General features: G+C 38.9%; 4 protein-coding genes across 6 annotated transcripts in view; 1 reads left to right on the top strand and 3 right to left on the bottom strand.

Moving 5' to 3' along the window:
* Positions 1-4: 4 nt before the first annotated feature.
* On the top strand, positions 5-9,305 carry rab11fip1a (RAB11 family interacting protein 1 (class I) a). Of its 3 annotated transcripts, XM_033972685.2 has the most exons (7): positions 27-243; positions 362-724; positions 2,983-3,419; positions 4,198-5,161; positions 6,054-7,490; positions 7,758-7,863; positions 8,245-8,898. In XM_033972685.2, the coding sequence occupies exons 2-7, from the start codon at positions 375-377 to the stop codon at positions 8,443-8,445; spliced, it is 3,495 nt and encodes a 1,164-aa protein (XP_033828576.1). In that variant the 5' UTR covers positions 27-243; positions 362-374; the 3' UTR covers positions 8,446-8,898. The 3 variants fall into 3 exon arrangements, with proteins under 3 accessions (XP_055080137.1, XP_033828576.1, XP_033828577.1); XM_033972686.2 differs by lacking the exon at positions 6,054-7,490 and having other exon boundaries at positions 8,245-9,305; XM_055224162.1 differs by lacking the exon at positions 6,054-7,490 and having other exon boundaries at positions 5-724; positions 8,245-9,305.
* A 532-nt stretch (positions 9,306-9,837) lies between these two features.
* prlhr2a (prolactin releasing hormone receptor 2a) lies at positions 9,838-12,160 on the bottom strand. Its single transcript, XM_033972691.2, has 3 exons — positions 12,103-12,160; positions 10,779-11,232; positions 9,838-10,529 (listed from the first exon to the last, which is right to left on the bottom strand). The coding sequence occupies exons 2-3, from the start codon at positions 11,210-11,212 to the stop codon at positions 9,896-9,898; spliced, it is 1,068 nt and encodes a 355-aa protein (XP_033828582.1). The 5' UTR covers positions 11,213-11,232; positions 12,103-12,160; the 3' UTR covers positions 9,838-9,895.
* Positions 12,161-17,409: 5,249 nt separating this feature from the next.
* On the bottom strand, positions 17,410-21,477 carry got1l1 (glutamic-oxaloacetic transaminase 1 like 1). Its single transcript, XM_033972510.2, has 8 exons — positions 21,240-21,477; positions 20,487-20,668; positions 20,291-20,411; positions 19,456-19,673; positions 19,241-19,391; positions 18,703-18,868; positions 18,405-18,547; positions 17,410-17,692 (listed from the first exon to the last, which is right to left on the bottom strand). The coding sequence occupies exons 1-8, from the start codon at positions 21,403-21,405 to the stop codon at positions 17,559-17,561; spliced, it is 1,281 nt and encodes a 426-aa protein (XP_033828401.1). The 5' UTR covers positions 21,406-21,477; the 3' UTR covers positions 17,410-17,558.
* Positions 21,478-22,932: 1,455 nt separating this feature from the next.
* adrb3a (adrenoceptor beta 3a) overlaps positions 22,933-26,557 on the bottom strand; it is a 9,886-nt gene continuing 6,261 nt past the window's right edge. The window contains exon 2 of the mRNA XM_033973364.2: positions 22,933-25,260. Coding sequence (XP_033829255.2) covers positions 25,233-25,260 — 28 coding nt within the window. The 3' untranslated portion in view covers positions 22,933-25,232. The remainder of the gene's footprint in view (positions 25,261-26,557) is intronic.

The following is a 26,557-nucleotide window of genomic DNA, read 5'->3' as shown; positions in this document are numbered from 1 at the left end:
ATGTAGAGTATGGGAGGAAACTTTAAACATCAGGGAAGTCCGCAGTGAAACTACGCGGAGCAAAACAACAGCAGCGTCCATGAAAGCCTCTTAAAGGAATGAGTCCGCACAGTGTCGACATTGTGCCGCTTTAGTTAGTAGTGAACTTAGTAAAGTATTTTAACTTCTAAGTTGGTGTTTATTAGCCTGTTACTAGGCGAAGGGAGCCGCGTTACGACACCGACCTGCGCTTCCTGATACAAGGTAACACAAACCTTCTGTAGACAGGAGGAGGGCGAGGGCCTGGAAAAGTTTCTCAGCGAGTCAACGGGCCTCGCTACATTACCACCGAATTACATCTGAACTTTGATTAAGTTCCTAGGTAGACTTTGACGATGTCTCTGGGCGATCAGAGTCAGCAGTGGTATCCCACGAGTGTGCGCGTAACGGTGCACCAGGCCAAAGATCTGCGCGCAAAGGGCAAAAATGGCACAAACGACGCCTATGCCATCATTCAGGTGGCAAAAGACAAGTTTTCTACCACTGTGGCAGAGAAATGTGTGTCTCCAGTGTGGAAAGAAGAGGCTACGTTTGACCTGCCACTGTTCCACCCGGGAAACGCTGAGCGCTGCACACTCTACATCATTGTGATGCATCGGGCCCAAGTTGGACTTGACAAGTTTTTGGGACAAGCTGTAATCAATTTACTGGAGCTGCATGACAACAAGGCCCGCCAAAGGACAGAGTGAGTATTATCAACATGCTGCTTTCTCCCAACACAGTGTCCTATTCTTGAATTGAACAAGTGACTCTTTAGTCAAAGGCCACTGGAGTAGGACCTAGTTACTAAAAAGTAATTTATGTTAATTTCAACATATTAATATATAGGCCTGTTATGTTGTATTGTATTAAACCTGTCGCTGAATAAACGTGTATTACTGTAGTAGTATGTTAGAGAGTTTTGGATAGATTTTTTTAAAATCTGCAACACAAACACATAATCCCATAATGATAAATTCTTGACATATTTTTATGATGACTTAGAACAGTTTTACGGATCTAATAACTCTAAGATATTTGCATCTATTTTTTCTTGCAAATGAACATGATACACTATTATAGTCACAAATATTATTGTAGTCCAACTCTAAGTGGCAATATTTAGTTTCAAATTTATTTTGACTCACCAAGAAATTATAGAATTATCAAGTAACTACAATAGACCTGCTCACACCCAAACAATTGAATCTCTAGAGTTCTCTGTGGTTTGATGTGTTGGCTGGGTGTAACACCGGTGCAACCAGAACCAAAACAAAACATTCAGTAGTGTGCACATACACCCTGTTACGAAACAGAATAAGAAAAAATAATAAGGCCTTAAAATAGACATGTTCATTATCAAAGGACAACCATTTTCCACTGCACACACTTTAAGTATGACCTCATTCACTTTGCCATATCTTAAGTGTTATCTTATATTTGCTTTGTGAATTTTTATTATCGTCAGGCAAAGGGCACTTCTAAGGCACGCAGCTCCCCTCCTTCTCTTCCTTTGTAGCCTTCATTGTAGAAACAGGTATCAGATGTTGCTGGTGCAGCAAAGGATTGGGTTACTATTGAGTTTCCCAGCCGTGGCTTTTGAGGGCGTGACATTGAGGATTTTGTTTTTCGAATAAAAGGGAGCTATGCTGTCATGGATTGGAATACAATAATATTGGTCATATTTATATGGCACACAGCATAAGCCAATACAATTTTTTCCATTGGACCAGGTCACACAACAAAGTGTAAATGTATATGGCAATATGAGATTATAGGAAATATGTAGGTGTACAAGTTTGTTTGGTAAATACAATTTTAAAGTATACGGAACTGCATAGTTTTTCATCCTTCCAGTTGGAAGTGCTTACTGGCTAATTTGTATAATATCAGTATCGGCTTAGGAAATACAGGACACTCTGAAAAACAAGGTGATTCTTCACAGGCTGCTTATTGTCTCAATGAATGTATTTGAAATACTCTTTTCAACCTCTGATTATAGGGGTTTGGGTGCACTTTTGGAAAAAAGCAATTACCTCTGGCCTGAGTTAGAACAGGTCTGATCGCCATATATTTACCATAGAATCAATTATTTTGTTATTTTTGTACATCAAGACATTTTTTATGTGTCTAAGGCAAATGTGTTATTTATAATTTGTCTGTCTGGATATCCACACTGTTGCTCTCTTGGTGAGGTTGCCCAGATCTTGTTAATTATTACTCACAAAAAGAGAAGTGACCTCAAAGCTAAAGGTAGGAACTTGTCAAACTGGATGAGTAAGTCAACAACTATAACAACTTAATTTTCTCAGCATATTAAATTAATTGTACTTAGTAGTGCACTCAGCAGTAATTTACATGCATCTTCTTTTGCTATCTGATCTCATTAACTTTCTCTGCTCTCCCTCTATGAGAGGATCTGTGTTTAACACTTTAATAGCAGGGCGTTTCTTACAAGCTCACAATCAGCGTGTTTTATGCAAATTATTTATGCCTAAATTTATATTTAGAATACGCCTCCAGAAAACACTCTCTTACACAGACGTGTTGATCCTATAACAGAGTGGACATGAGGCGGGCTCTTAACAAAGCAATCATTGTCCCATGTTAGCGTGAACTGGAACACTCTGTACACCCATTAATGTCCGAAATGTTTTGGCTTTCAGAAATTACTGTTACTTGCAAAATATGTAAACAAATTACTAAATTACTAAATTAATTTAGTGAGAATGTTTTTATCCTTTAAAGATTTATGGTATTCTGTCGCATTTTCAGAGAAATGTTTTCCAACTTCTCTTCGTAAAATAAAAAATAATAAATGAATTAAGAAAATATATTATTATGAAATTAATGAACTAAGAATTTGACTTAAATTGTACTACGTTATACATACAGTATCAAGATAATCCTAATTGTATATATTATTAACTATCAAAAACATCTGATTCTGTCTGTCATCCACAGTTGGTTCAAACTGGTGGACAAAACCAGCAAGGAGGACAAAGCTCGAGGGGACGTGCTGGTCGACGTCCAATTCATGAGAAACAACATATCAGCAAGCATGTTTGACCTTTCTATGGAGGATAAGCCACGCTCACGCATCTCCAAAATCAAAGATAAAGTGCGTGGGAAGAAAAAAGACAGCTTCTCAGATTCATCTTCTGCCATTGTGCCCTCTGTCAACCAGGTCCTCACTGATAGCGAGGGAGAGGGTGATTCTGTGTCACTCAGCCAATCTCCAGCAGTGAAAAAGAAATCCAAACTCAAAACCTTATTCACTCCTAAGTCAAATTTGCAGCGTAATGTTTCTCAGTCTATGTCCACTCTGGGAACACTGCCGGAGAAGAACTCATCCCTGAGTAGCAGCCGGTCTTCTGGGCTCAATGTTGACTCCCCCGATGGTAAGTTAAAGTTTAACAGTTTAAGCAGTGGTTCACAAACTATTCATATCTAAGAAATGTTTGGCTTTAAAATTGCCTTTTAAAGAGCACCGTGTAACCTCTGGTGTGGGATACACTACCTGATTGTTATTGCTTCGTCTAGAATGTTCCACAGTGTAGGATTATCCATCTTGCACTTATATAATTACAAGTGTTTTTGTGGTTCAAAAATACTTTGCAAAACATGCATTCTTACTGTTAGTGGGGTCACACCGCCACAGATCTGACCTGTAATTTGACCTGGCGGTGTCACGTGCTTGTCTCCATGGAGATAAAGTTATAATGTCATTCTGTGAAACATTCAAGATAAAGCAAATCTCCATGAAGACAAGCAGGTGATGGACATTCCCATGAAAAAGTTCATATTGCACCTTTAATCATCTAAATCAGGGGTGTCAAACACATTTTCACCGAGGGCCACATCGGCAAAAGGGTTGCTCTCAAAGGGCCAAATGTAAAATAAATCTAATTACTTTTTTAACTTGTTAATTAACTGTTTCTGTATTTATTACTTAATCAAGTTACAAATATTGCATATGAATTTGCCTAGATGTAAAATTTGGCTGTGTAACTGTGTATCTCCTGGTAAAATAACATTTTAAGACCATCATACCTTTTAATTTACCCTGTCGAGGGCCACATAAAATGATGTGGAGGGCCACATTTGACCTGCGGGCCTTGAGTTTGACACATGTGATCTAAATCAACACTGACTTAACACATCTCTACCTTTTCACAGTTAAGAAGAAATTCAAATTCCTGGGACACAAGCGAACCGGCAGCTCCGATAGCAAAGTTTCTCAAGGACCTTTCTCATTACTGAGTCGCTCGAAACAAAAAGATGAGAATAACCTGTGTATAAATGGTAGCCATGTTTATGCAGAAGAGGCTGAGGCAAAGTCTGGCTCTACTCTGAGCCTCAACAGCTCAGGACATGGGTCTGTGGAAGATATCAGAAAACAACCCTTTGATGTCCCCGTAGATGTCCCAGTAGATGTCCCAGGATTTAGTATTACTGTACCACCACCTTCAAGCAGCCAGTCCACAGAAAGGGCCCTACTAGAGCAACAGCGCCATCAAGAGGAACAGAGAAGAATTGTGGAGGCCAAGAGGCAGGAGGAGGAAGAGAGGAGGAGAGCAGGTGCTTTAAGACAACAGCAAGAAGAGGAAAGACGCTACCAGGAAGAACAGGAGAGACAGACACAGCTACTAGAAGAGGAAGCGAGAAGAAGGAAACTTAGAGAGGAAGAGGAGATGAAGAGGAGGCAGGAGGAAGAGCAGAGGAGAGAAGAGGAAGAGAGGAGAAGATGGGAGGAAGAGCGGTGGAGACAGGAGGCAGCAGAGGAAGAGCAGAGACAGAGGCAGGAGCAGCTGAAGGCAGAAGAGCAGAAGAAAGAGGAGGAGGCCTCCATGAGTGAGCGTCTGACTTCTCTGTTCGGAATGATCCGTAAGAAAGAGGAGAAGAAGGAGGAGGTGTTCCCAGAGGTCAAAGATGAGCTGCCCACAACCATCAAGAGTCACACCATAGGTCAAGACCCATCAGTTCCACAGCAGTCCACCAACCCCTTTGGGGAGATCTCCCTCAGCTCTAGTTCACCACAGAACACGAACGAAAGTCCCACTGAGTTCAAACCAAACAGCGGCGCTCCCATCACCTCTGCCATGGGATTCCTCAACCGCACCACAGCCAAAGTCAAACCCAGGTAGGCCCATGTCAGACAACAGAATGACAGATATTTGTTAAAGTAATAATAAGCAAAGTATTGAACACACACTACATAATGGGTGCACTCTGAAAATGTACATTTTTATCATTACAATACTTTAGTCGTTAATACATACATAATTAGTCACAATAACAATATAGGTCTAATTGCTACATCTTTGTTTATATACATATGTATTTTTTTGTGTGTGTGTGTGTTTTTTTACTTAAATTTGAAAGCTCACTGTCAGTTAATTTGTTATTATTGTGCATTATGTCTATTATATTACTGTTGTATTTTTCTTCTGGAGCATACACTCTGTGTATGATGTAAAATTTTGAAAATCCCCTGTATTACATACATCATGGAAGTCTTGAATTACCAAAATTGTGCATTCCTGTCAGTGGCTGATGGACCTGCTGGACCAGTTTGGTGCAAAGTCGTTGTGGGGCGTGTCTTGTTGGGACGATGTTGTAGAACGGGTTGAGGGCTGAACTTACACATACGGAAGGACATCAGCTCAGTATTAGTTGTCAGCACTGTGGGTTTCTTTTTTGGCCTGGTTGTTAAAGTGTTTGGATCCTAAATGGTAAGAAGCTTTCATATTAGATTTAGACCTTGCATTATTATTTGTTTGTATAGATATTATCTTATAATGTTGTCTAGACAGTTGTTGTTTCTTAGCCTTATGTAATATGCCATTAGCTGCGTTGCTCATGGTTAAGTCCAGAGTTGTGCCTTTGTTCTGCTGGAGGCGTTTACTTTTAGTCATAGCTTTTATACTTCAGATATTATAATTCAGATTTGATTTTCCCTGCAATTATGGTGATGGGTTGTACAGTATATAATTGGTCACACTGACCTGTAGGCCTTTGTTTTCACTCGGCAGATTGGCTGAAACTGATCCCACTGAATATCAAATCTCCAGTTCACAGCATCCCTCCCCAGCCACCCCTGAGTCTCCCTCCACTAGTGTTATCTCCTCTCAAACTTCTGATAGTTTTCAAGATCTACATTTCTCACTTGCTCCTCAAATCAGAAACTTGAGTGATTCATCTGGTGGCAGCACTGAAGACCTCTCCTCACCAGTGGAGGATTCAGAAAACATGGCGGATAAGAAGAGGAGAGCCCCTGTGCCGCCGTCTTACCCAGTCAACGGCACTAACAGTGGAGGCAGAGAGATCCTCAACCCAGCATATGTGGAACCAGACACACAACAGCAAACCCGAAGGATGTCTTTCCCACTTCCCGACTATGAGACGCTTTTTCCTCAAAAGAGGCACGGCGTCCAGGGGGAGACTCGATGGGATCACATTATTGCAGAAGTCAATCAAAAGCATAGAGACAGTCGCATTGAGTTGACAGGCACTGAGATGAGTGTAGATGGCCCGGAAGAGCATCAAGAAAATCCTCAAAAAACTGTGAAGCAATATCAAACACACACTCCAGAACCAAAACCAGTGTCTTCTAAAAGTTTTGCGGCCCCTGATCCGCCCAAACAAGTGGCACCACCTCAGTATAAGACACCAACTGAAACTAGCCAGAGACCAAACCAGAACTCTAATCAGAATCGATCATCTATTGAAGACCCTGATTCAACGCAAAAACAGGTGCCAGCTGACAGGACAAATGGAGCCTCTGGATCATCTCGGAAAGTGTTACTCCCACCCACGAACATACAGGCACACAAACCAAAAAGTCAAATGGAAACAGATACGTCACTACAAGGAAGCCTAAGTATTACTCAAACAACAGTTAATAAAGAAGCACCCACAGCCAAACCAAGACAAAAGCCTAGTAGCAGGGAATCCATGTTGATCACACAGAGTGATACTGAACCTGAAATTAAAGAGAAAGAGGCTACTGAAACTGAATTTGACCCTTTCCTTAACACACATATCCTCTCTACAGACCCATGGGGACAGACAAAAGAATTTCACAATGTAGATGATTTTACTGACAAAAAGGATAAAAAACCTGAAGAGCAAGGAATGACACTGGATGATCTTGATAACATTTTTGGTTCAGATATAACAAGTGATCCCTTCACTGTTTCAAAAGGAAATGGCTCTCAACCTAAAGAGTACAAAAGTCGTACACCACAGCGTCAAACTGAGCGTAAAAGTTTTTATGACAGAGAAGACCCATTTGCAGCTGATACATTAACATCTACACTCTCATCTGAGCCCCTCCCTGTAGTCTGGGAAGAACCAGCGGCTGGTGGTTTGACAGGAGGCAAGATACTTTCATGGGGGTCACCTTCTGAGGTTCAGCCGGTCAGTGTGCTGACTGGCAGTGGAGGTGGGCTAGCTTTGTCCCAACGCAGGTGAGAGCATTTGCAAAGCTAGCATTATTTTTAAGCCGGCAAATGAGGTGTTGGGGTTGTTTGGGCTTTTGTGGCAGATTTCCTGGTGGTTGAGATTCTGTTTAGAGAGGACACCAAATCAAAAGCATCAAAAGCTGAATACATTTTACCTTCTCTCACTTGTTAAAACGGTTATGAAACTGACCTACTTCAAATTTTGGCTTTTGTGCATGCATCCTGCTTTATGTGGTTTTCAGGGACAGTATCATTAGATTTATTGTTTTATAGACCACATCCCGTCAAGCCTCTGAACCCTGCGGATAGCCATCAACCATCAAGCATGCCTGCTTTTACAGAGATCAAGGTTCAAGACAGTGCACCTAACAAATATAAGGTGAGATGGAAAGATTTGACACTACACTAATGGCAACATGTTTTGTGGCTTCATAAATCGAGCAGACTGATGCGTTTTCAGTCGAGAATTAGCCACTGTGGCCAAATTTTTTATCTTGAATAATCATGATTTCTAGCATTTGACAAGATTTATTCAGTGTTGTCAGAGCCACCTTGAATAAACCTAATACACAGCGCATCAATGTTCAGTGTTCAATAAGTCTTAATGTTTTATTGGACAAGTTACACAAATGTAGTGAATGTTGTATTGAGTTTCTGAGTATTGAGTGGAAAAAAATTGTACTCTTTTAGCTTCTCAGGTAAAGAGAATGCGTCACTCTGGCATTTCTTCGTATTTTGATTATGCCCTGTATCCCCATAGGTGTCTGGATCTTCGGAAAGCGGGCCTTACACTCAACTAACACAAGAAGAGTTGATCACGCTGGTGGTGAAACAGCAGGTAGACCTGTCGAAGAAAGACGCGAAGATTGTAGAGCTGGAAGAGTACATAGACAACCTGCTGGTGCGTGTAATTGAGGAGAAACCCAGCATCCTGCAGTTCTTAGACGCTAAACCTAAATAAGGAGTTTTGAGTTGTACGTATGACAGGAGGGAGATGGGGGGAAAACAACATATGCACTTTTGTCGCCTGAGTAACTGTTAACAAGCACGTATTTGTGGTCATGTATTTGTTGTATCACTAAGATCTTAATCATTTAAAACACTGAAATGCCTTAATTCCAAAGTAGTTGTTATATATTCGACCAGCTATGACACTTTAATTTCTGTTCACTGTTATTACACTGCTGATCTATCAAACTTGAATAACATCACAGTCATTGGCCTTCATTTTTTGCTGTTGAATTTTGCAGTTTTTAATTATCACAGGTAAATGTTGGTGGCGATGATCTGAAATGTCTTGGTTTGTCAAGAATGTATTATAACAGCTAGGAGAAAAAATATTGTTGGTGTATTTTGCTTATTTATATGATGATAATGGAAAAATGTATGCTTTTGCTTGCACACATCTTTTCACATATAATTGAAAAGATGTCACTTCTTATTTTAAAATGATCAATACAGTATAATATGTAATGTTTTGTATTTATAAAAAAAAAAGACAAGAGTACTGTCACAGCCTTATTTGAACTAATCTTATCTTAAAATGGTTTTATTAAGAAAACCACCAGCACCATCTATAGTCGTTTATATTCAGTATATTTGGTCTTTAAGTTGAAAGCAATATTGATATTCTAAATATGTATAGATGTTTCTGTGACGTATTTCTGTCCAGCGACCTTTCTGTGACATTTGAGTTGGGTTAGCTTCCGCAGTTGTTTTTGTGGAGAAAGCATACTCAAATGATATTGTACAAAGCCTTTGAACAAAACATATAAAGGTATATTTTTGAGAACATAAAAATAAAAGACACTAATTATTTTATTGTGTGTTTCAGTGTTGTTCATCTCATTTGAGGTCACACAAATGGTGAACAAAGACGCACGAAGCAACATTATATACATTTTTCAGTTTTATCATTTTATTAATTTACTCAATTTGAAAGAAATTCCATCTAGATGAGTAGAAATATTAAGACAAGATTACATTTTAGATACATAAAATATGTATGCGTATATATGTAAAGTGATTTATTTCACTGAAATGGATGGCAACGTTTCCAAAGGTTCCTGCTTTTTTACACTGGACAAGGACATATCTATTTATAAATGCTTCACAATACAGTCTGTCTGCCGCTGATTTCAGCACCAAGGATAAATCTGCAGCTTTAAAAGCAAAGCAAATTTTCAGACTTAAGCATGTACAATCTATGCATTTTGTTTCTTTTTATATAAAGTATCAAATAAGTATCTGCTCAGCATAATGTGACTGAAAGGTTTCAGGGCAAACTCAAATCTTTCTATGTACAGTATGCACCTGAAAAATGTGAAAATTGAAGCCAGTGAAGTAATTTATCAATATCTGTACCAGACAAAAATCCTTTGTATTCATGACATATTCATGGACATCGCACTTTAAACTACACTGGCTGTGGCACAGTTATTGGCAGAGATGCCGATTCGTCGTCGGCACGTGAACATTTTCCTCAGCTCGGCGCGGAAGCGGTCGTGCAGCCAGGCATACAGAAAAGGGTTACAGCAGGAGGAGCTCATGGCACACAGGTGACAGAGCAGCTGAATGAGCAGGAAGTAGCGCTTATCAATCAAACCAATGTCTATGTCCCTTAGCACATTGAACACACTAATGGGCATCCAACAGATGCCGAACGCTGCCACCACCAGGCTGACCAGCCGAAAGGTCTTGCGTTTACGCATCCGCTGGGTCTCTGCCTGGGTCTCAGTCAAATGTCCTGGCACTACACAGTTCCTCAGTTTGACGGAGATGCACAGGTAAGAGATGCAGAGTGCAGACAGAGGCAGCACGTAGGTCACAAATAGGGTGCTGTATGCATAGGCCAAACGCTGGTGCTCTTGGCCCATCCAGAACTCTTCACAGATGGTGAAGCCCTCATTCTTAAACTCCACATGGTAAGTGTGTGCAACAGCCGGGGCCACCAAGCTGCAGGAGAGGAGCCAGATCCCAGTCAGGAGGTAGGTGCAGGACAGAACTGAGAGACGTTTCTTCAGAGGATGTACTGTGGCATAATATCTGAGAATAACAAAATGGCAAGCTGTCAAAAATCTACAACACACTGGTGTGAAGCAAAGGAGAAAACACATTATCAGCCTATGGACAAATGCTCTTTTTTAACAATTCATTATAAACACAATAGAAGCTTTTGTATTATGTTCTCAGAATATCAGAAACAGCAAATGTACTATTTCAACCTGTGACATGCAATTATGTTTTTCCAACAGTATTGATTGAGTGTTGATTATGGCTCTGGCTCTCACTTACCGGTCCACACCAATAGCAGTGAGGGTGAAGACTGACACGTATACAGTCACAGGCTGGATGAGATAGACCAGGTAGCACATGAATCGGCCAAACACCCAGCCGTGGGGATTGAACGCGTAAGCCAAGGTGAAAGGCACACATGTTGCACACATGAGCATGTCAGAGAAGGCCAGGTTTCCAATAAAGAAGTTGGTGACATTGTGCATCTTGCGAGTGCGGCAGATCACATAGAGCAGCAGATAATTTCCAAAGACGCCCACAAGAGCCACCACAGTGTAGCAGGGGATGATGAGTGGCTTGAATGACTGCAGCAGCTCCACGCCTTCAAACTGAGGACTGCGTTTAGATGAGCCATTCTCCAGAGACACCTCAAACACCCGGCCAGTGTCACTCTCATTCACTTCTGTGGGCCACGCACTGCTGATGCTCTCCATCTCCAACTAGTAACATCAAGCTGGAAAAGGTGAAGTCATTAATATCCAAAAATAATGTGTATCCAATAACATGCTTTGTTAAATGTCAGAGTGTCAGTTGCAATAAAAATCAGTGAAAGTGGTGGAGGACAGCTGCTCCCATACTATAAGCCTCATTAGGACAGAGTGGAAACAAAATGCTGTGACACACTGTAAACTTAATGAAATGAAATGAATAAGATTTTTCCCTCAGTTCTAAGGCACATACCAGACACAGGCATTACATAAAAATTCAGACTTTACAGGCACTAAGCCTGCTGAAACTAACTGGGCAGAATAGGGCCAAACCAAGGGTTCAACTGGGCTCAAACCAGGACTGAACCAGGACAAAAGTAAAGTGTGAATTCGCCAGTCAAACACTGTTAATAACTCAGATATTATTTACCACGACATAATGTTTTAAACAGCAACATTAGATGTTATATCCATTTGAGTCTTACACACAAAAGACTACATTTACACTGAGACATTTACATGTACATTGAGCCTACATTGACAAACATTGATGCGTCATGAGTGAACATTAGCAACAGAATAAATGTTTATATTTGGCTCCCTGTTGTCCTGCTCATAACTGACTGCATAATCATGAACAATAACAAGCTAGTTCTAACAAATTGTGCATAAAGCACTGTCTCCTGTTTTTTGAGAATTATTACGCTCAACATGATCGAAAATGCCTTATTTCAACAAATATTAGCCTATGCTTTAACAAACTAAGATCAATGGTGTGATTAGCCTATACTTTTTATAGGCTACTGTAAAACCAGATCCATAGCTCATTTGCCGCCACAGTCAATAAAAAGCCTTATTTTTTACAATAAATAATACCGTGTTCACAGTACACTTACCTCCTCTGAGTTCAATGTGAGAGCGCTGGATATATTCGACCAGGAGAGATGGGATCCAACCCTCACGTAAAGGTGAGCCGCTCTAAAGCGCACGTCCTGGAGCTTCTGCAGTTCCACTCAGTGAGGACGCTCATAACTGAAATGTGCTGTAATGAGTCCGCAAGAGGAGCCGACGCACATGTGCGCGCACGACCGACTGCTCCGCGCATTTAAGCGCCTGTAAACTTGACTGACAGCTCCAGAACCCAGAGCGCTTCTGACGCGTGTCCTCTGTGCGCGCACCTGACACGAGACAACCCCAAGGCATCACAGGGCAGAAACTAGCATCAGTAATCCTTCTGCTACTCACCAGAGCGAAAGGTAATCTCAAATAGTTCAACTATTATTCTTCTTGAGGCTATTTGCATCGTGGGCAGGTATTTAAAATATTTAGGAAAAATATTGTAGTCTATTGCTTTTAACATACTTGTCTGTCTGGTCTGTTGAATGTATTGTTTATGTAGATATAGAGATATGTTGCATATACAGTGGATACATTTTACATTAGTTTTTTCTGCTATTACTAGGTCTAAAAATCAGGCTACAATGTTAAGTAATTTATAGTAAGCCTACTATTTTTATTTATTTCTATGTATGGCCTAAATAAGAATTATCATATTTCACAGCTTCATATCATGAGATCTGAGATTTTTAAACCTCAACACTTAAGGGGGAGCTGTTTTAAAGCTGTTTTAGTTGTTACGCACTTCAAGCAAATTTGTGCATGTGTGCTGACTTTGATCAAAAAGACTGTTTTATTTTTGTTGTATCCAAATGCTGGCCAGCTGTCACATGACCTGGTTAATTGCTACTTATGACCCAATGTGTTTCTACTATTATGAAATTCAGATCTAGGCCCTTTCCCCTACACTCTGTGAAATGTTTTCACCCAGGTTATGAATTACAAGTTAATTACTTCCTTCTAACAAGCAATTTGTCCTTTTTTTATAATGGGACAATTATGGGCAACAATAGTACATAATGCTTGCATATAATGAACAATTGATTTTACATCCAGAATAAGCCAAAGATGACACTGCGGTGGAGTTGGAGTAGTCCATTGGGGGTCAGTGTGTGAGCGTCATCTTACAAATATTTGACAAAAGGAGCAGGGCGCATACTGATAAGACTGTATGACGTAAGGAGATGTCTGCATGACAAAAGACTGCATTTTATATGAGCACAGATCTTATTACATCTATTATAGGTCACACATTGAGGATCGATTTGAAGGTGAAAAAAACAACAACAACAGAGGTCAGTCAGAATTAGGGTTTTGATTATTTAAACCAATTGACGACCAATCAATATGATCAAAATCATAAAAGCTTCCATCTTACAGCAGTGGTCTGTGCTATTGCATATTTATATACCGTATTTAAAGATAGAAGGTTCATCACCTGCTTGTTTCATAAAAATGTTATTGCTTTGACTGAAATGTCCAACATTTATTCAATCTGTCATGGGGCCTGCATTATCTGTCCTTCTGTGCTCTGTCCCCTCCCCTACCTGTCTGCTTGGAGCTGGGCGGAGTTCCTGACTCCTCCCGCGCACACCTGGAGCGCGTCAGCGCAATTACCTCCACCTGCTGCCAGGTATTTGAGGGCTCGGCAGAAGACACTCGGAGCCAGACCGTCCGCGTGTCAACGTGAATGCTCCAGCTTAGTTTTTGCATTTTGTTGCCTGCCTGTCTGCCTGTCTGCCTGTCTGCCTGCCTGTCTGCCTGTCTGCCTGTCTGCCTGTCTGCCTGTCTGCCTGTCTGCCTGTCTGCCTGTCTGCCTGTCTGCCTGTCTGCCTGTCTGCCTGTCTGCCTGTCTGCCTGTCTGCCTGCCATTGGATTTTTGCCACCTTCCAGGTTCCTGCTCTCGCTCGTTCCTGCTCTTGCCTCTGCGCTCCAGCTCCGGTATAGTCCACCCTTCTGCCTTGCCTCCTGTCCCGTCTTGGTCTCAGGCTTGTTTCCCGTCTCCGGCCCCGGCTCCCGCTCTCTGGATTACTCCTGCTGGGTCTTCCCTGGTCCTGTCCCTGGTCCCGTCGTGCTCTGACCCTGGCTGTCTCCGTGCCCGCTCCGGACAACCCCTGCTTGGCTTGCCCTGGTCTCGTCCTGATCCTGTCCTTTTTCCGGTCCTGGTTTTCCCGTTCCTGCTCTGCGCTACGCCCGTCTGGTCTACCTCCCGCTCCCTGCTCCCCGTGTGTGTTAAACGAACTATTAAACTGTTTAGCACAAACTGTAAATAAACACTGTCAACTTGCCCCGAGTCTGCACTCCTTGGTCCGCACTAGCCGTTACGACACAATCACAGGTATTTTATTGCCAAAAATACTTGGTTAACAGGAGTCACATGCTTGTCTCCATGGAGATTGCTCAGTTTTGTGGAATATTAACATTCAAAACAAAACCTATAACCTCTCATAGTGGCCTTTTAAAATCATTAATATGAAACACATTAGGCTTATTTTGGTTTGTTGCTTTATTTCTGTTTTGAAGGTTTGTGATCTTTTAATGTCATTACAAAGATCCTTATTAACACATTTTCCTGTTATGTGTTTTACAGGTGGAGGGTCTGCCACCAGCTTGACTCTATGGAGATGTTGCTTTGTCTGGAATGTTCCACAGTAGCGCACTGATTAAATGTATGCATCTACCCTGCTCACAGCAAGAATATATATTTTTTTAAACCATGTAATTGATCAAGGCGAATGCCCCACTAGAATAGGCACATAGAACTTATTTAATCTTGTCAAATGGCTATAGAGTGAGCTTGAAGGCATTATTCTAGGCATTTAATTGGCTTCAATTTGAATGTTTTGCTTTAGATCAAACCAATGCATCTGTCACAAGATTAACCTGCCCCACTGCCTAACACAGTGCTGCATTTTAATGTTAATAATTTACATGCACTATAAGTCTGAGATGAACTAAAGATGGAGCCAACCAATAAAGTTTGGTCCAAAAGGGAAATACTGAAAACTCAAGTGCAAAAACATGTGTTGGATAATGGGTAACTGTGGATTCTTACAGGGATGTCGCGTGAATTTTGAATGATTAGGGCTCTTGTACCACACTCTAAGATGAAGAGATTTGCTTTTCCTTGGTTTGACGATTCAAGGGCTTTTCTTGGTTGAATAGTGAAAAGGTAAAGAAAACATCAGAAGGTCAAAGGTAATCCTGTGTCATGGTGATAATTTCTCTTGAAAATAATGGGGTACATATAAGGAAAATGATGCAATAATGTTACTACCTGTTCTGTTTATGTGGTGCATTCAGATTACTTGCTGATCATCAGACCTGTGTTTTGGTTTGTCTTGAAAGAAGCAAGTGCCTCCTACTCTTACTGTGATTGGAATTTTCACAGCATATGCCTGTCCAAGAACCATTGAAAGATCCTGACCATATAACCATAAAGATGAGAAAAAAATTTGTAGGCCTACTGAAGTTACATAGACATTGTATATTATTGATCCTTCCATTTTCTTCTGTTTATCTGGGGCCTGATGGGGGCAGCCATCTAAGCAGGGATTCTGTGTCCTGGGTCTTCCCCGGGGTCTCCTCCCGGTGGGGCATGGGATATTGTCAAAACATTGTCAGTTTGACAGATTTTAAAGCTACATTGATAAGTTAAAAAAGTATTAGAAATGTGTGTCGTCATGCCGTGCATTTTCTTTTTTCAAAGCCTGTAGCTTGTGTGCCCAATGCTCTGTACAATCCCTTTGTCCATTGCAGCTAACAGGCATTGGACATTTAGAGCCCTGGCTCTTAGGGCAGTCTTATTTCAGACAAAAGGAGCAAGATTGTGTTCATGGAGCACTTTGAGTGTTTAAGGAATCAATACATATTTTTTTTTTAATATTGCTGTCTGGAATTTATGATACAGTGGAAATTTATATGGAAGAGACCATCCCTCCTCAGTCTATCATCCTCTTAAATAACTTCAAATACTATGGCATGATCAGTCCTTTAGATGGGCAACAGCTTGTATTGTACTAGCTTTAACAAAAGCCAGTCTTTAGGATGATAACAAGCAGATATTACCAGTGATTCTGGGTGAGTCACGTCTAATCATTGATCAGAGTTGACCAGCTCTGCTCGCACCCAGGGGCCTGCTGCGCCACAGTCAGCTGACGTAATTTCCACCAGTCATGATGAAGGCATGCTCTGCTCCTGCTCCCCGCCAGTTCATCAACTTAATCCAATCATTGTCTCCCCAAAGTGTTAGAGGATTTTATGATAGCAGTTAACTTTGTTAATGCAATACAAAGACATAGGTCACTCGTCCAAAACTCAGTGATCTGTAAGTTCCAAGTCCAAATCCAAGTCTAGGGTTCAACTGTCTAATTTTATTTCAGAGCAACAATTTTTTTTTTTGTTGAGTTAATTCAAGTCAGTTTCTAAGATTGAATCTTAATTCCACACGTTTGAGACATGTCCAAGTTATTCTCTGCTGCCAATTTACATGAATTATCTGACATGGAGGACTTTTGACTTGGGTGACTCCTGTTTTCTGCAATTACCATCAAACATAACTTAAAAGACACTGAATTGTCCCACACATAGTCTTGCTTATGAAAGCTTTGATGTACATGAGGGATTTAAAACTGCATCAAAAGGTCTTGATTTATGTGTACTGTGGAACAGGTTGATTGGACCAGCAGTTCTCTTAAGGTTGCTCACATGAAAAGGCAAAGCCCACAGCTGCATAAAAATATCCTGTTCTCTTTGGTATAAAACAGCTATGGGCACTATAATGGTCTCTTTCTAATAAAAGAAAGCTCTTTGAGATGTAAAGGTAATATTTGAAAAAAACATTTTCAATTATGTTTTTGTGACTAAATAACAACCAAACAAACATGGTCATTTGTACTGAATCATTTCCTAAATCTGACAAGACAAAAAAAAACAACTTAATTTAAAATTTTAATTAAATAAATTCAATATTTCATGAGAGTGAATGTGTATAGGCATGGACTATATTATGTGAGTAAATATATAAGTTATATGTGTGTGTGGGTGGGGGTGTGGGGGTGTGTGTGTGTGTGTGTGTGTGTGTGTGTGTGTGTGTGTGTGTGTGTGTGTGTGTGTATATATATATATATATATATATATATATATATATATATATATATATATATATATATATATTAGATATAAATACATGATATTCCATACATAATATACATACAACTGTGCATACCCAATATTGAATGCACCATCATGACAGTATAACTATAACCTAAATGATTTCTTTTTTTTTTTGTTTTTCTTTTTTTTTTACAATGCATGATATCTTTGTTCTTACACACAACTGCTTATATGTAATACATGTTGTAACACCTTGTCACTTAAAAGTAGAGCTTTTAGCCTGAACAGATTAAGGACTCATTTCAATACCAGTGCCTTGACCTCTGTAATAATCACAATGTCACAGCGAAGTGGCTTGATGGATAGACTCTGCTACATACTCCAGATTCACTCCATTGATTGCACTCACATTTAGGCAGCCATTTGGTAGAAGGTAGATATGCTTTGAGTTTGCCAAGAATTCCACCTGTGGGCCTAAATGGAAAAAAAAAAATTAAAAATGTGTGTCTGGGTGTCTGTGTGTCTATCTATTTTATTTATATATATATATATATATATATATATATATATATATATATATATATATATATATATATATATATATATATATATATATATATATATATATATATATATATATATATATATATATATATATATATATATATATATATATATATATATATATGTCAATTCATTGTGACAGCCTCCAATATTATTGCAGGACATTTGTCGATGTTCCAGTTTGTTCCTTTAAGATTTACCACCGAAACTATCAACTGTATAGAGAATAATATTTTCTAAAAGCATAATTTTTTGAGGAGAATAATCAAGTCGTCTCAAGTCAAGTCCTGAGTCACTGCCGTTCAAGTCCAAGTCACGTTCCAAGTCTCAGTCCATTTTATCAAGTATCAAGTTGTCAAAATAGTGACTCGAGTCCAAATCACAACTTCCAAGTCGCCACCTCTGTATATACCTCACAGCTGTTATGGGGTACATAAAATACACTCTTGTCAGTCAATGTGGTGACCAAATGGTTTCATGCAGAGAGTTAAACACATAAAATCTGTTGAGGCTGCTAATAAAATCTGAAATATTAAGTAAATATTTTGTAATAGCTGTAATAAATGTAATGTGTAGCTCAGTAAGTAGATACTATATTGTCAAGTATGTTCAAATTTCTTACCACTTAATCCAATACAGCTGAATAGTCCTTGCTGTGTAGTGAGATGGTCCCAAATGCCTGGACATCCCAAATGCCTCAGTCTTTCTTTCAAAAGTTGTCGGATCAACATGCACCTTTCAACAATGCACTTTATCTCCTCTTGCCTGTTAAACAAAGACAAAAGAAAAATGTGTTAATAAAATGCAATGGTTCTAATTGATGAATAACAGAATATATAGAGTAAATGTATTTAAATAATGAGGAATAATAGTGGCTCTCTGTGATATTCAAGGACTGTACTGTAAATTCATACACTTACCACTCAACAAAATGAGCTGGATTACTGAGAATAGTGGCAACAATATGTGCGCCCATCATAGAAGGCTGAGCCCACAAGGATTTCACAATCTCCTTAGCACGACACTGCTTTTTAATCAGAAGAGAGTTGTCTTTTAAAACACACAAAAGATGACCGACAGCCTCACCTGGTAAAGAAAAGAATAGTTATGAAATAAATCAGTAGCTCTATAAGATTCTTATTTTGTTTATCCTACATACAGATAATCATGTTGTAATCATCTTGTAATCATGTTGAATTGGTATAAAAGGTACAATTATTCCAGATGTTATACAATTCATACTTGTATGTATTTTTTTTTATTTACATATGCACTAAAAGAAAAACAAATGTTACTGTTTCTACTGATAGATTGTGGGGTGCATAATAGAAGAGGTCAATAAAAGAAACAGGACAGGGAAAATAAGATAATTTAAGTCTTTTCCCTTCTTACTTGCTTTTTCAGGGGGAATATTCAGTGTAACTATTGCAATGTAATGATATTCTGTCAATTTTCTACCGTATTGTCCGAAACAGTGGGAGAATGACTGTGCACAGATGAGCTCCATCCCCAGCGCTGCACACTTCTGAATGGGTCTTGAATCACGCCCCAAATCCCCAGTACTGAGAGCATGTACGGGCAGTAGAAAGAAAGGAAACAGCTTGCGCCTCTGCCGAGATATGTACAATAATGGTGACTTGAACTGTGTCATTTCATAAATGTAACTAATCTACCTTAATGATTTGAGTAATAACATCCCATTGATTTTCAGTAAGGTCTGCTCCGGTCGGGTAATGGCCAGATACAGACAGAACCACAACACTTTCCTGTGGAGCTCTCTCCAGATCCTCCACAAGCTTGTCCAAACAAACACCACGCTGCTTATCATCCCAGTAGTAATACTGGCGGATATCATGGATGCCTGCTGCCTCGAAGATACTAGCCATTGAGCCTGCAGGAGGGATCAAGATAACATATTAGACAAGACACACACAGACTCATAAAGGGAAGCAAACCCCCAGACACTCCAAACTTTTAATTACATCAGAGTATTAAAGTTTTTTATTCTTAAAGCTGTTGAATAAATTATGCATTCTGAGTCAGACCTCTATTTATATATATTTTTTTAATTAATATATTCTTATTCATCAATCTGTATTTATATTCATATAACTTAAGTTTTTGTTTGTTTGTTTGTTTGTTTTTTAAAGAATGGAAAAATTGACAGTAGACAATATTTTGTAATCTTTCTGAAACTTATGGATAATGGATCTATATTCAGACTATGTGTTATTTTTGGCCTCTACCTATTTGGTTTTTCTACTTAAATCAACATAACTAAAGGGACAGGACATGGGAATAATATGGGACAATAGTGAAAGATGAAATCAAGATGTCTTAAAAAGCATTGCATCATGTAATTCCTGCTGCTGTGTAACATGGCTCTGCAGCCAAATTATATTAGTATTAGTATTCTATGCGTTTTTGAATGATTGAAATGATGGAATATTAAAGTGAATGACTCATGTCCACACAGTTCTTGAGAATCTTAAAAGAACAAGTAGTTACCATCACAAGGGACAGACAGGTACACTTGCCCTGACCAAGAAGTGCTTTCAAACCAGTCTCTCAAGAGTTCAGCCCCCAGACGCACAGCAGCATTAAAACCAGGAGTTTGGATGTCCAAGACCTGCATCAGAAATTGTATGTTTTTTGATAATTATACTATAGCACTAATAATACACACATAGAACAAACAAAGTACCCTGCTCTCCAGTAATGGCTTCAAACTCCTCCCCAAGGTAACTTTTGTGACTTGCCTGGTAAATTCTGTCAGACCAAGAGGTGATGGGTACTCTGGTCGAAGTGTTGGGTCTGTACTTAACTGGTGTTTTATTTTACCGACAAGTCTCAGTTCAATTGTTTGCCCATCCTCACCAAAATACTCTGTGGAAAGGAATACAAATATTGCAGTATGTCCCAACTACTGAAAAAAGTACTAATTTGGCCTAATACTGTCTATGAATGGTTTGTAATATGATTAAATTGGCCAATGAATATGTGTTGATTGACAATAAATTACATTAAAACAGTACTTAATGCTTTAATTTCAACTCAATTTTGTCTTAAAAATAGCCTTTCATATTCACAGGAAAGGAGCATAGTGTTCTGTTATAGAAATTGATCATTATTCATTATTATGAGTTTGTATAACTCAACAAGGCTTCGCAAATAGATTATTATTTTCCTGCTTCAGTTCCTTCCATAGCTACAGCACATGAGCCTTGATTGTAAGTTTTGTCAATAAAGTTTAGTGAGATGAATTCTACTTCCTGTGCAGTTTAGCTAACACGTCATTAGCCAAATGAACACAAGTCAGGCTCATGTTTGTCTACTTTTTAATTGTTTGTTTCCTAACCTTAACAGACTGATCAAACGTAGGTGAGTAGGTTTATAACATCCACAGAACTAAATCACTCCATTCTCCTCCCAGCCAACGGCCCACTCCTGCACTTACCGCGTCCTGCCAGGTAAACTTTGTGTGCTTCTGTGTCTTTCCTAAATTCGGACAACAGTCTCGTTTCAGGCTGCTCCGTGCTGTTGATCTGACCTCCAGCTCCTTGGTAGTGGTCTTCATTTTGGTTGTCTCCGTTTTTTTCAGGGTAACTGCTGGTACGACTCATCTCCAACCTAGGCAGTCAAATCAACGGCTATGTGCCTACTTCACGCAGCCTTTTGTTTAGGCGCTGTTGCCCGGGAAACCACACGCGTTTAGAACACTGTCACCAGGCAACCGCGGTGGAAGAGATTGTCCCTTGTTAATATAATGTCAAAGGAGGAACTGTATGTAAGATTTTGAGCTTCAACAACATAAACATGACCTTACTGTCTCCCCAGAGATGAGGTAGACACACTGAAATCAAATTCAGCTTTTAATGATATCAATTACAATGCTGATTTACTTTTTAATTACAAAAACCCTGGATAGATAAGCCAGTTAGTTTAAACCTATTAGGACTTGCTCTGATCTGAATCCTTACTGCCTAAACCCCAGCACCTGCAGCTAATCATTAATTAATACTAGGCCTAGTGCAGCCTCTGCAGCTTAGTGAGTGAATTCTGGAGGATCTGAGTTTGCACATGAGGCTTGTCCATATTCTGAGAATAAGAAAAAGTTGCACAAGTCCATTACATGCAGGTTAAGGCACTGGACACTTTTTAAATATCATTATCCTGGTTAAAGTTGAGCATGTCTCACCACACAGGACCAAATCTTCCTGCCACCTGCCTCCATATAGCTTTGTATGGCACCTTAAGTGATAAAAACGATTTGTCTGCAAACATCAAACAGCAACAAACAGTGACAATCGCATGCATTTATTGTGTATTAAATTAAAGCAAAGCATTTGTTAGGCAAAAAAAAAAACAGTCAGTAGGGTGACCTGTCCCTCTTTTTGTTGTCCTGCACAGCCATTTAAGCCTCTGTCCCTTATCCCATTTATTTAGAGAATGTTCCAGTTTCTCACTGATGCTACATGAATGTGTGCATGATAGTATATATTTTTAATGGCTGTGAGGGTTATGTTGGAACCTGAGCGTCACATGAAAATCATAGATTGTTTTTTGCTGTGATCTTAAATTTCCAGAGTCCATCCCTCCATGTATCACCATATTTGACCACATCTTCCTGTTTTGCTACAATCTGAGGTGGCTGCCTCAAGATTAAGACAACAATAAAACACAAGAAGATGAAAATGGACCAAGGCAGTCTGAATTGGGCATAATATAACTTTATTTGATTCAAACTCTTGGATAGTCATATCATAGAAAGCCCTTCTTTTCAGGATTTAGTTTATGGTTTAATTGCTCAAGTAACATCAGTTCCCTGAGGAGACAGGGAAAAACCCTTTAGATCAGTGCATGTATAATAAAGTCATAGTTACAAATGACTGCACTAGATGGCAGTAGATGGCTAAAACATACAATTAAGGAAGTGAAAAGTGAAAACTATATCTGAAGTAATCTCATTACACCTGTTTTTATTTTTATTCTTTCTGAAAATTGGCATGGTGATAGTTGAAATTAGAGTATTTTCACAGTCAGTTATCATGTTGTTTATGTGTCAAATGGGAACTAATGAAAGTGTCAATAGGAGAGTATTGGTCTGTTTGTGATGGACATTTCCTTGTGCAGACATCAATAGAGGAAAGGGTGTTTAGAGAAACACTTTATTTCAATTAGAAAAGAACATCATTCATTCATTCATCAATTAATTAAACTTTGTGTTCTTCAGGTTGATGTATTTTCCTTCCTTTTCACTTATAGATGCAGCTGTTGCTATGTGGTGTAGTTATCTGTATTTGCCCAGTTGTGCGATAGTAAATTGCACGCAACAAAAGTGTATTCAGATACACCAAGACACACAATGTATCAATTAACCTATAATAATTTAACATCCCAGACAAGAAAAAAGTAAATGTAGTACTTATAAATGACTGTCTTGTAAGGGTATACAGTCACTTGAGCACTATTGCTTTGCCTGAAACGTTCCACAGTAAAACGGTGGCAGGTGGCGCCACCAGGTCATGTTACTAATCTCATCTGTGGAGAGATGATTTCTCAGAGTAAAAAATCTTGTTTTCAAGTGATTAATAAAGAGTAATAACAAACCTGTAATCAAATAAATTTGGTGGAACATTATAAGTATTAGGCAAAGCAAGATCATCTCTATGGAGACAAGCAGATCATGTACGCTCCTCCAACAACTCACTTTAAAGCTTTTACTCTCAAATATAGACCCTGTACTTGTTTAACAATAACCACTTGTAGCATCGGGCCACAGTGTATTTCACCCAAAACTTGTACACTTTAATACAATGTGTCAAGAATCCTTGTATTTACTGACTGAATACTGATTGTTCAAATCTTACAGTGGGACCTCCTTTGTTACACAATGAATAAATGCTAAATAAATATCCATAATAAAAACACCAAGCTCTATATCGACTTTTGTTGACTCCAAAGCACAGTGTTACTTCAGACATTGTGTCCAAGCACCATCCCGGAGACTCCTTATTAAGTTACCCTGCTTTTATTGGATCAAAGTGGTCTGAATTGAGCTATGAAGTTTACTGTTTGTCTGAAATACACTGGAGAAAATTGACAGTGATACTAATAAGGCTGGTGTCATCTGAGGACACGCTATTAGCACAGGAAGACTAGGGAACAGTTGTTTAATTAACGTCTTTAGAAGCAATGTTCATGCCTGCTTTCCACTGGCAAGATGAGTAATTTCTGTATTAGACTTAATTGTACGATATTCTAATTATAATGAAAACCAAAAGATGTTGGAGTTGAGCTGTCCTTTCCCCTTCTTTCCCATGTTTAAACCACCTACTCTGTTTTTCACTGTGGTGACTTCAGATTCAATCACTTAATGTTTTATGTTTGGAATATAAAGTGGTTTATTTTAGTGTTCCTATTGGGAGCCTGTATCTTATCAGCACTCTCCCTCGAAAGTGGCGGTTTCTGTAAAATAATGTTTGGCTTTGGTTCCAATCTAGTTGCGTTTACAGAAATGTAGGAATGAGCTGATAAGCTTAGACTTTAACTTGGAACAGGATATCTCCCATCTCAAGTTATTGGGCTGATTCACTGCATTATTTTAGTGGTCCCAAAAGCAAGATCTATTTTTCACAGTTTCAAACATGTTCTGCATTGCTGATCTAACCCTGATCAACATTGTTCCTTGGAAGATGTAAAGCTATACAACCTATAATTCATCGGAGCTCAAGTTTTCACTTGAGATTCTTATCAAAATGTCCAAAACATAATACAGGAGTCATTTTTTATTTCAATTGTTTTCAATGTCAATGCAACACTGATGCCAGTACTATTAAAACCAATGATGAATTATGAAAAATGTTTCAATTACAATACAATAAGTTTTCTGTTTTTGTGACAGAACTTCATCTTGTAGTAAGCATTATTTGGCAGTTTTACTGTACCTTTGGAGATCTGCTGCTTTTAGAGCCTGTCTAAAAAATAAATATTCATAGCCATTGTACTGTATGTTATAACAGAGACTTTAGGACTCATACAAAACATGAAATTAAAAAAAAGATTGTGCAGATACAGAGTTATGGCTCAAAATATTATGAAGATTAAGACTGGATTTAAATATGTGAAGGGACAGTTTATTTTTCAGCATTTGTGTCAAATGCTTCCCATCCGTCTGCTTTGGTATATTAAGTCATAAATAACAATACTTTAAAAGTCAGACATTTGTAAAGCCTTTTATTCTCACAATACTTTAAAGTTATTCCTAGATTCACCTTGTTCCAGGTTTAGTCAGGTTTGTTTCCAGATTTAGTCAGCTGGTTCAAGGCTTGTCATGTGCTAAGATGCGTTCAGCAGATAGGCGCTCCTCTTTTCTTCAAGACATCCTTAGTGTTTTGCTAGTGGTCATGAAGGAACCATTAAAGGATTGATGTTATTTTAAACACCGTCCTCATTCATCCGCTTCTTGTAAAGTAAAGCTGCAAAGAGAAAGAAATGTTTTACTAATACAATTAACCAGAAAATTAAACATTTAAACAATGTATTAACTTATTATAAGTTCAAATTATGCTATTAGATTCTATTTAATTAATTTAATAGCATGTCATGTAGCCAACAACATAATGCTAACAAAAAAAAAAAAAAAAGAGGCGTAATGTAGCACTGGCAACCTGGCAGAAACCAAATTGATATGTGAAACGAGTTCTAACCCTGCTGGCCTGCCAAAACCACACACTTTGACAATACTCTATAAAGATGTGTGAGTCGGGAACTGTATCCTGTGTCCGCAGTTTCAGATAGGCGTGATTGAGGAGCGGATTACCCAATCAGAAATGCATGGTCCATTCGGGTAAAAAAAACAAGGCCTTGCGAATAAAAATGGGAAAACTAGGAACGGCACGGATTTCGGCAGACTCAACAATCAAAGCACCAAACTCTTCTTTATCTCAGGTTAAGTTATATAAATTATATATTTTGTTCTGAATAATTTGAGAGTTTTCAAATTGTCTTCTGCTTTTGAGAGACATGTGTCACAAAGTAGCTTCTGTGATTGGACTGCCCCAAGTTAGGACAGTTATTTTTTCCTTTTTGAGCTGCTGTCAGACCCTGCATTCGAACAGATTGTAGGAGGGACTGGCTGGTCAGGCAACAATGCAGGAATTCATCTGGCTTTGCTAATGGCACTAGCAAAAGTTCTCAAAAGTACCTCTATAACCTGAACAATATATTTCACCCAAACTGTACTCACAAAACATACAATACAGACACGTACTTGTAAACTGCACTGCTCTCAGACTCCTGCTAACTCACTCTATTCATTCTCCTATCTGCAGAGGTTTATATAAATCCTTATATTAAAACACACAAGTCAGCTAATAAAAACTAAGGCACCACAAGCCAATCCATCACCTATTCAACCAAAGACTTACAGTACTGCATTTGTTTGAAGTAATTGAAAACTTTTGGCTACTATATGCAGAATGCTTAAGTGTCCTTAATTCACTGGCCCTTCTCTCTCTCCAAACTAAACAGGAATCTGATGTTATCGCTGCTTTGAACGTGTCTACACAGGAGAATGTATAGATGACTTGGAAAAGATCCTGAGCTTCAACAGAACAACTGGAAGGCAAGAACTCCTACAGCTAAAGGTAATATATTTGTATTGTTGCATACTGTTCCCACACTTTTGTATTGGAATTACATTGGTATGTTTGCGGTACATTCTCTGCAGACACTGTGCCATGCAATGCAAATAGAAATCACTTTATCTTTGTG

The sequence above is a fragment of the Periophthalmus magnuspinnatus genome, chromosome 9 (assembly GCF_009829125.3).
Source record: "Periophthalmus magnuspinnatus isolate fPerMag1 chromosome 9, fPerMag1.2.pri, whole genome shotgun sequence".
In the NCBI taxonomy this organism is placed as follows: domain Eukaryota; kingdom Metazoa; phylum Chordata; class Actinopteri; order Gobiiformes; family Gobiidae; genus Periophthalmus; species Periophthalmus magnuspinnatus.
This window is presented reverse-complemented; position numbering and strand designations above follow the sequence as displayed.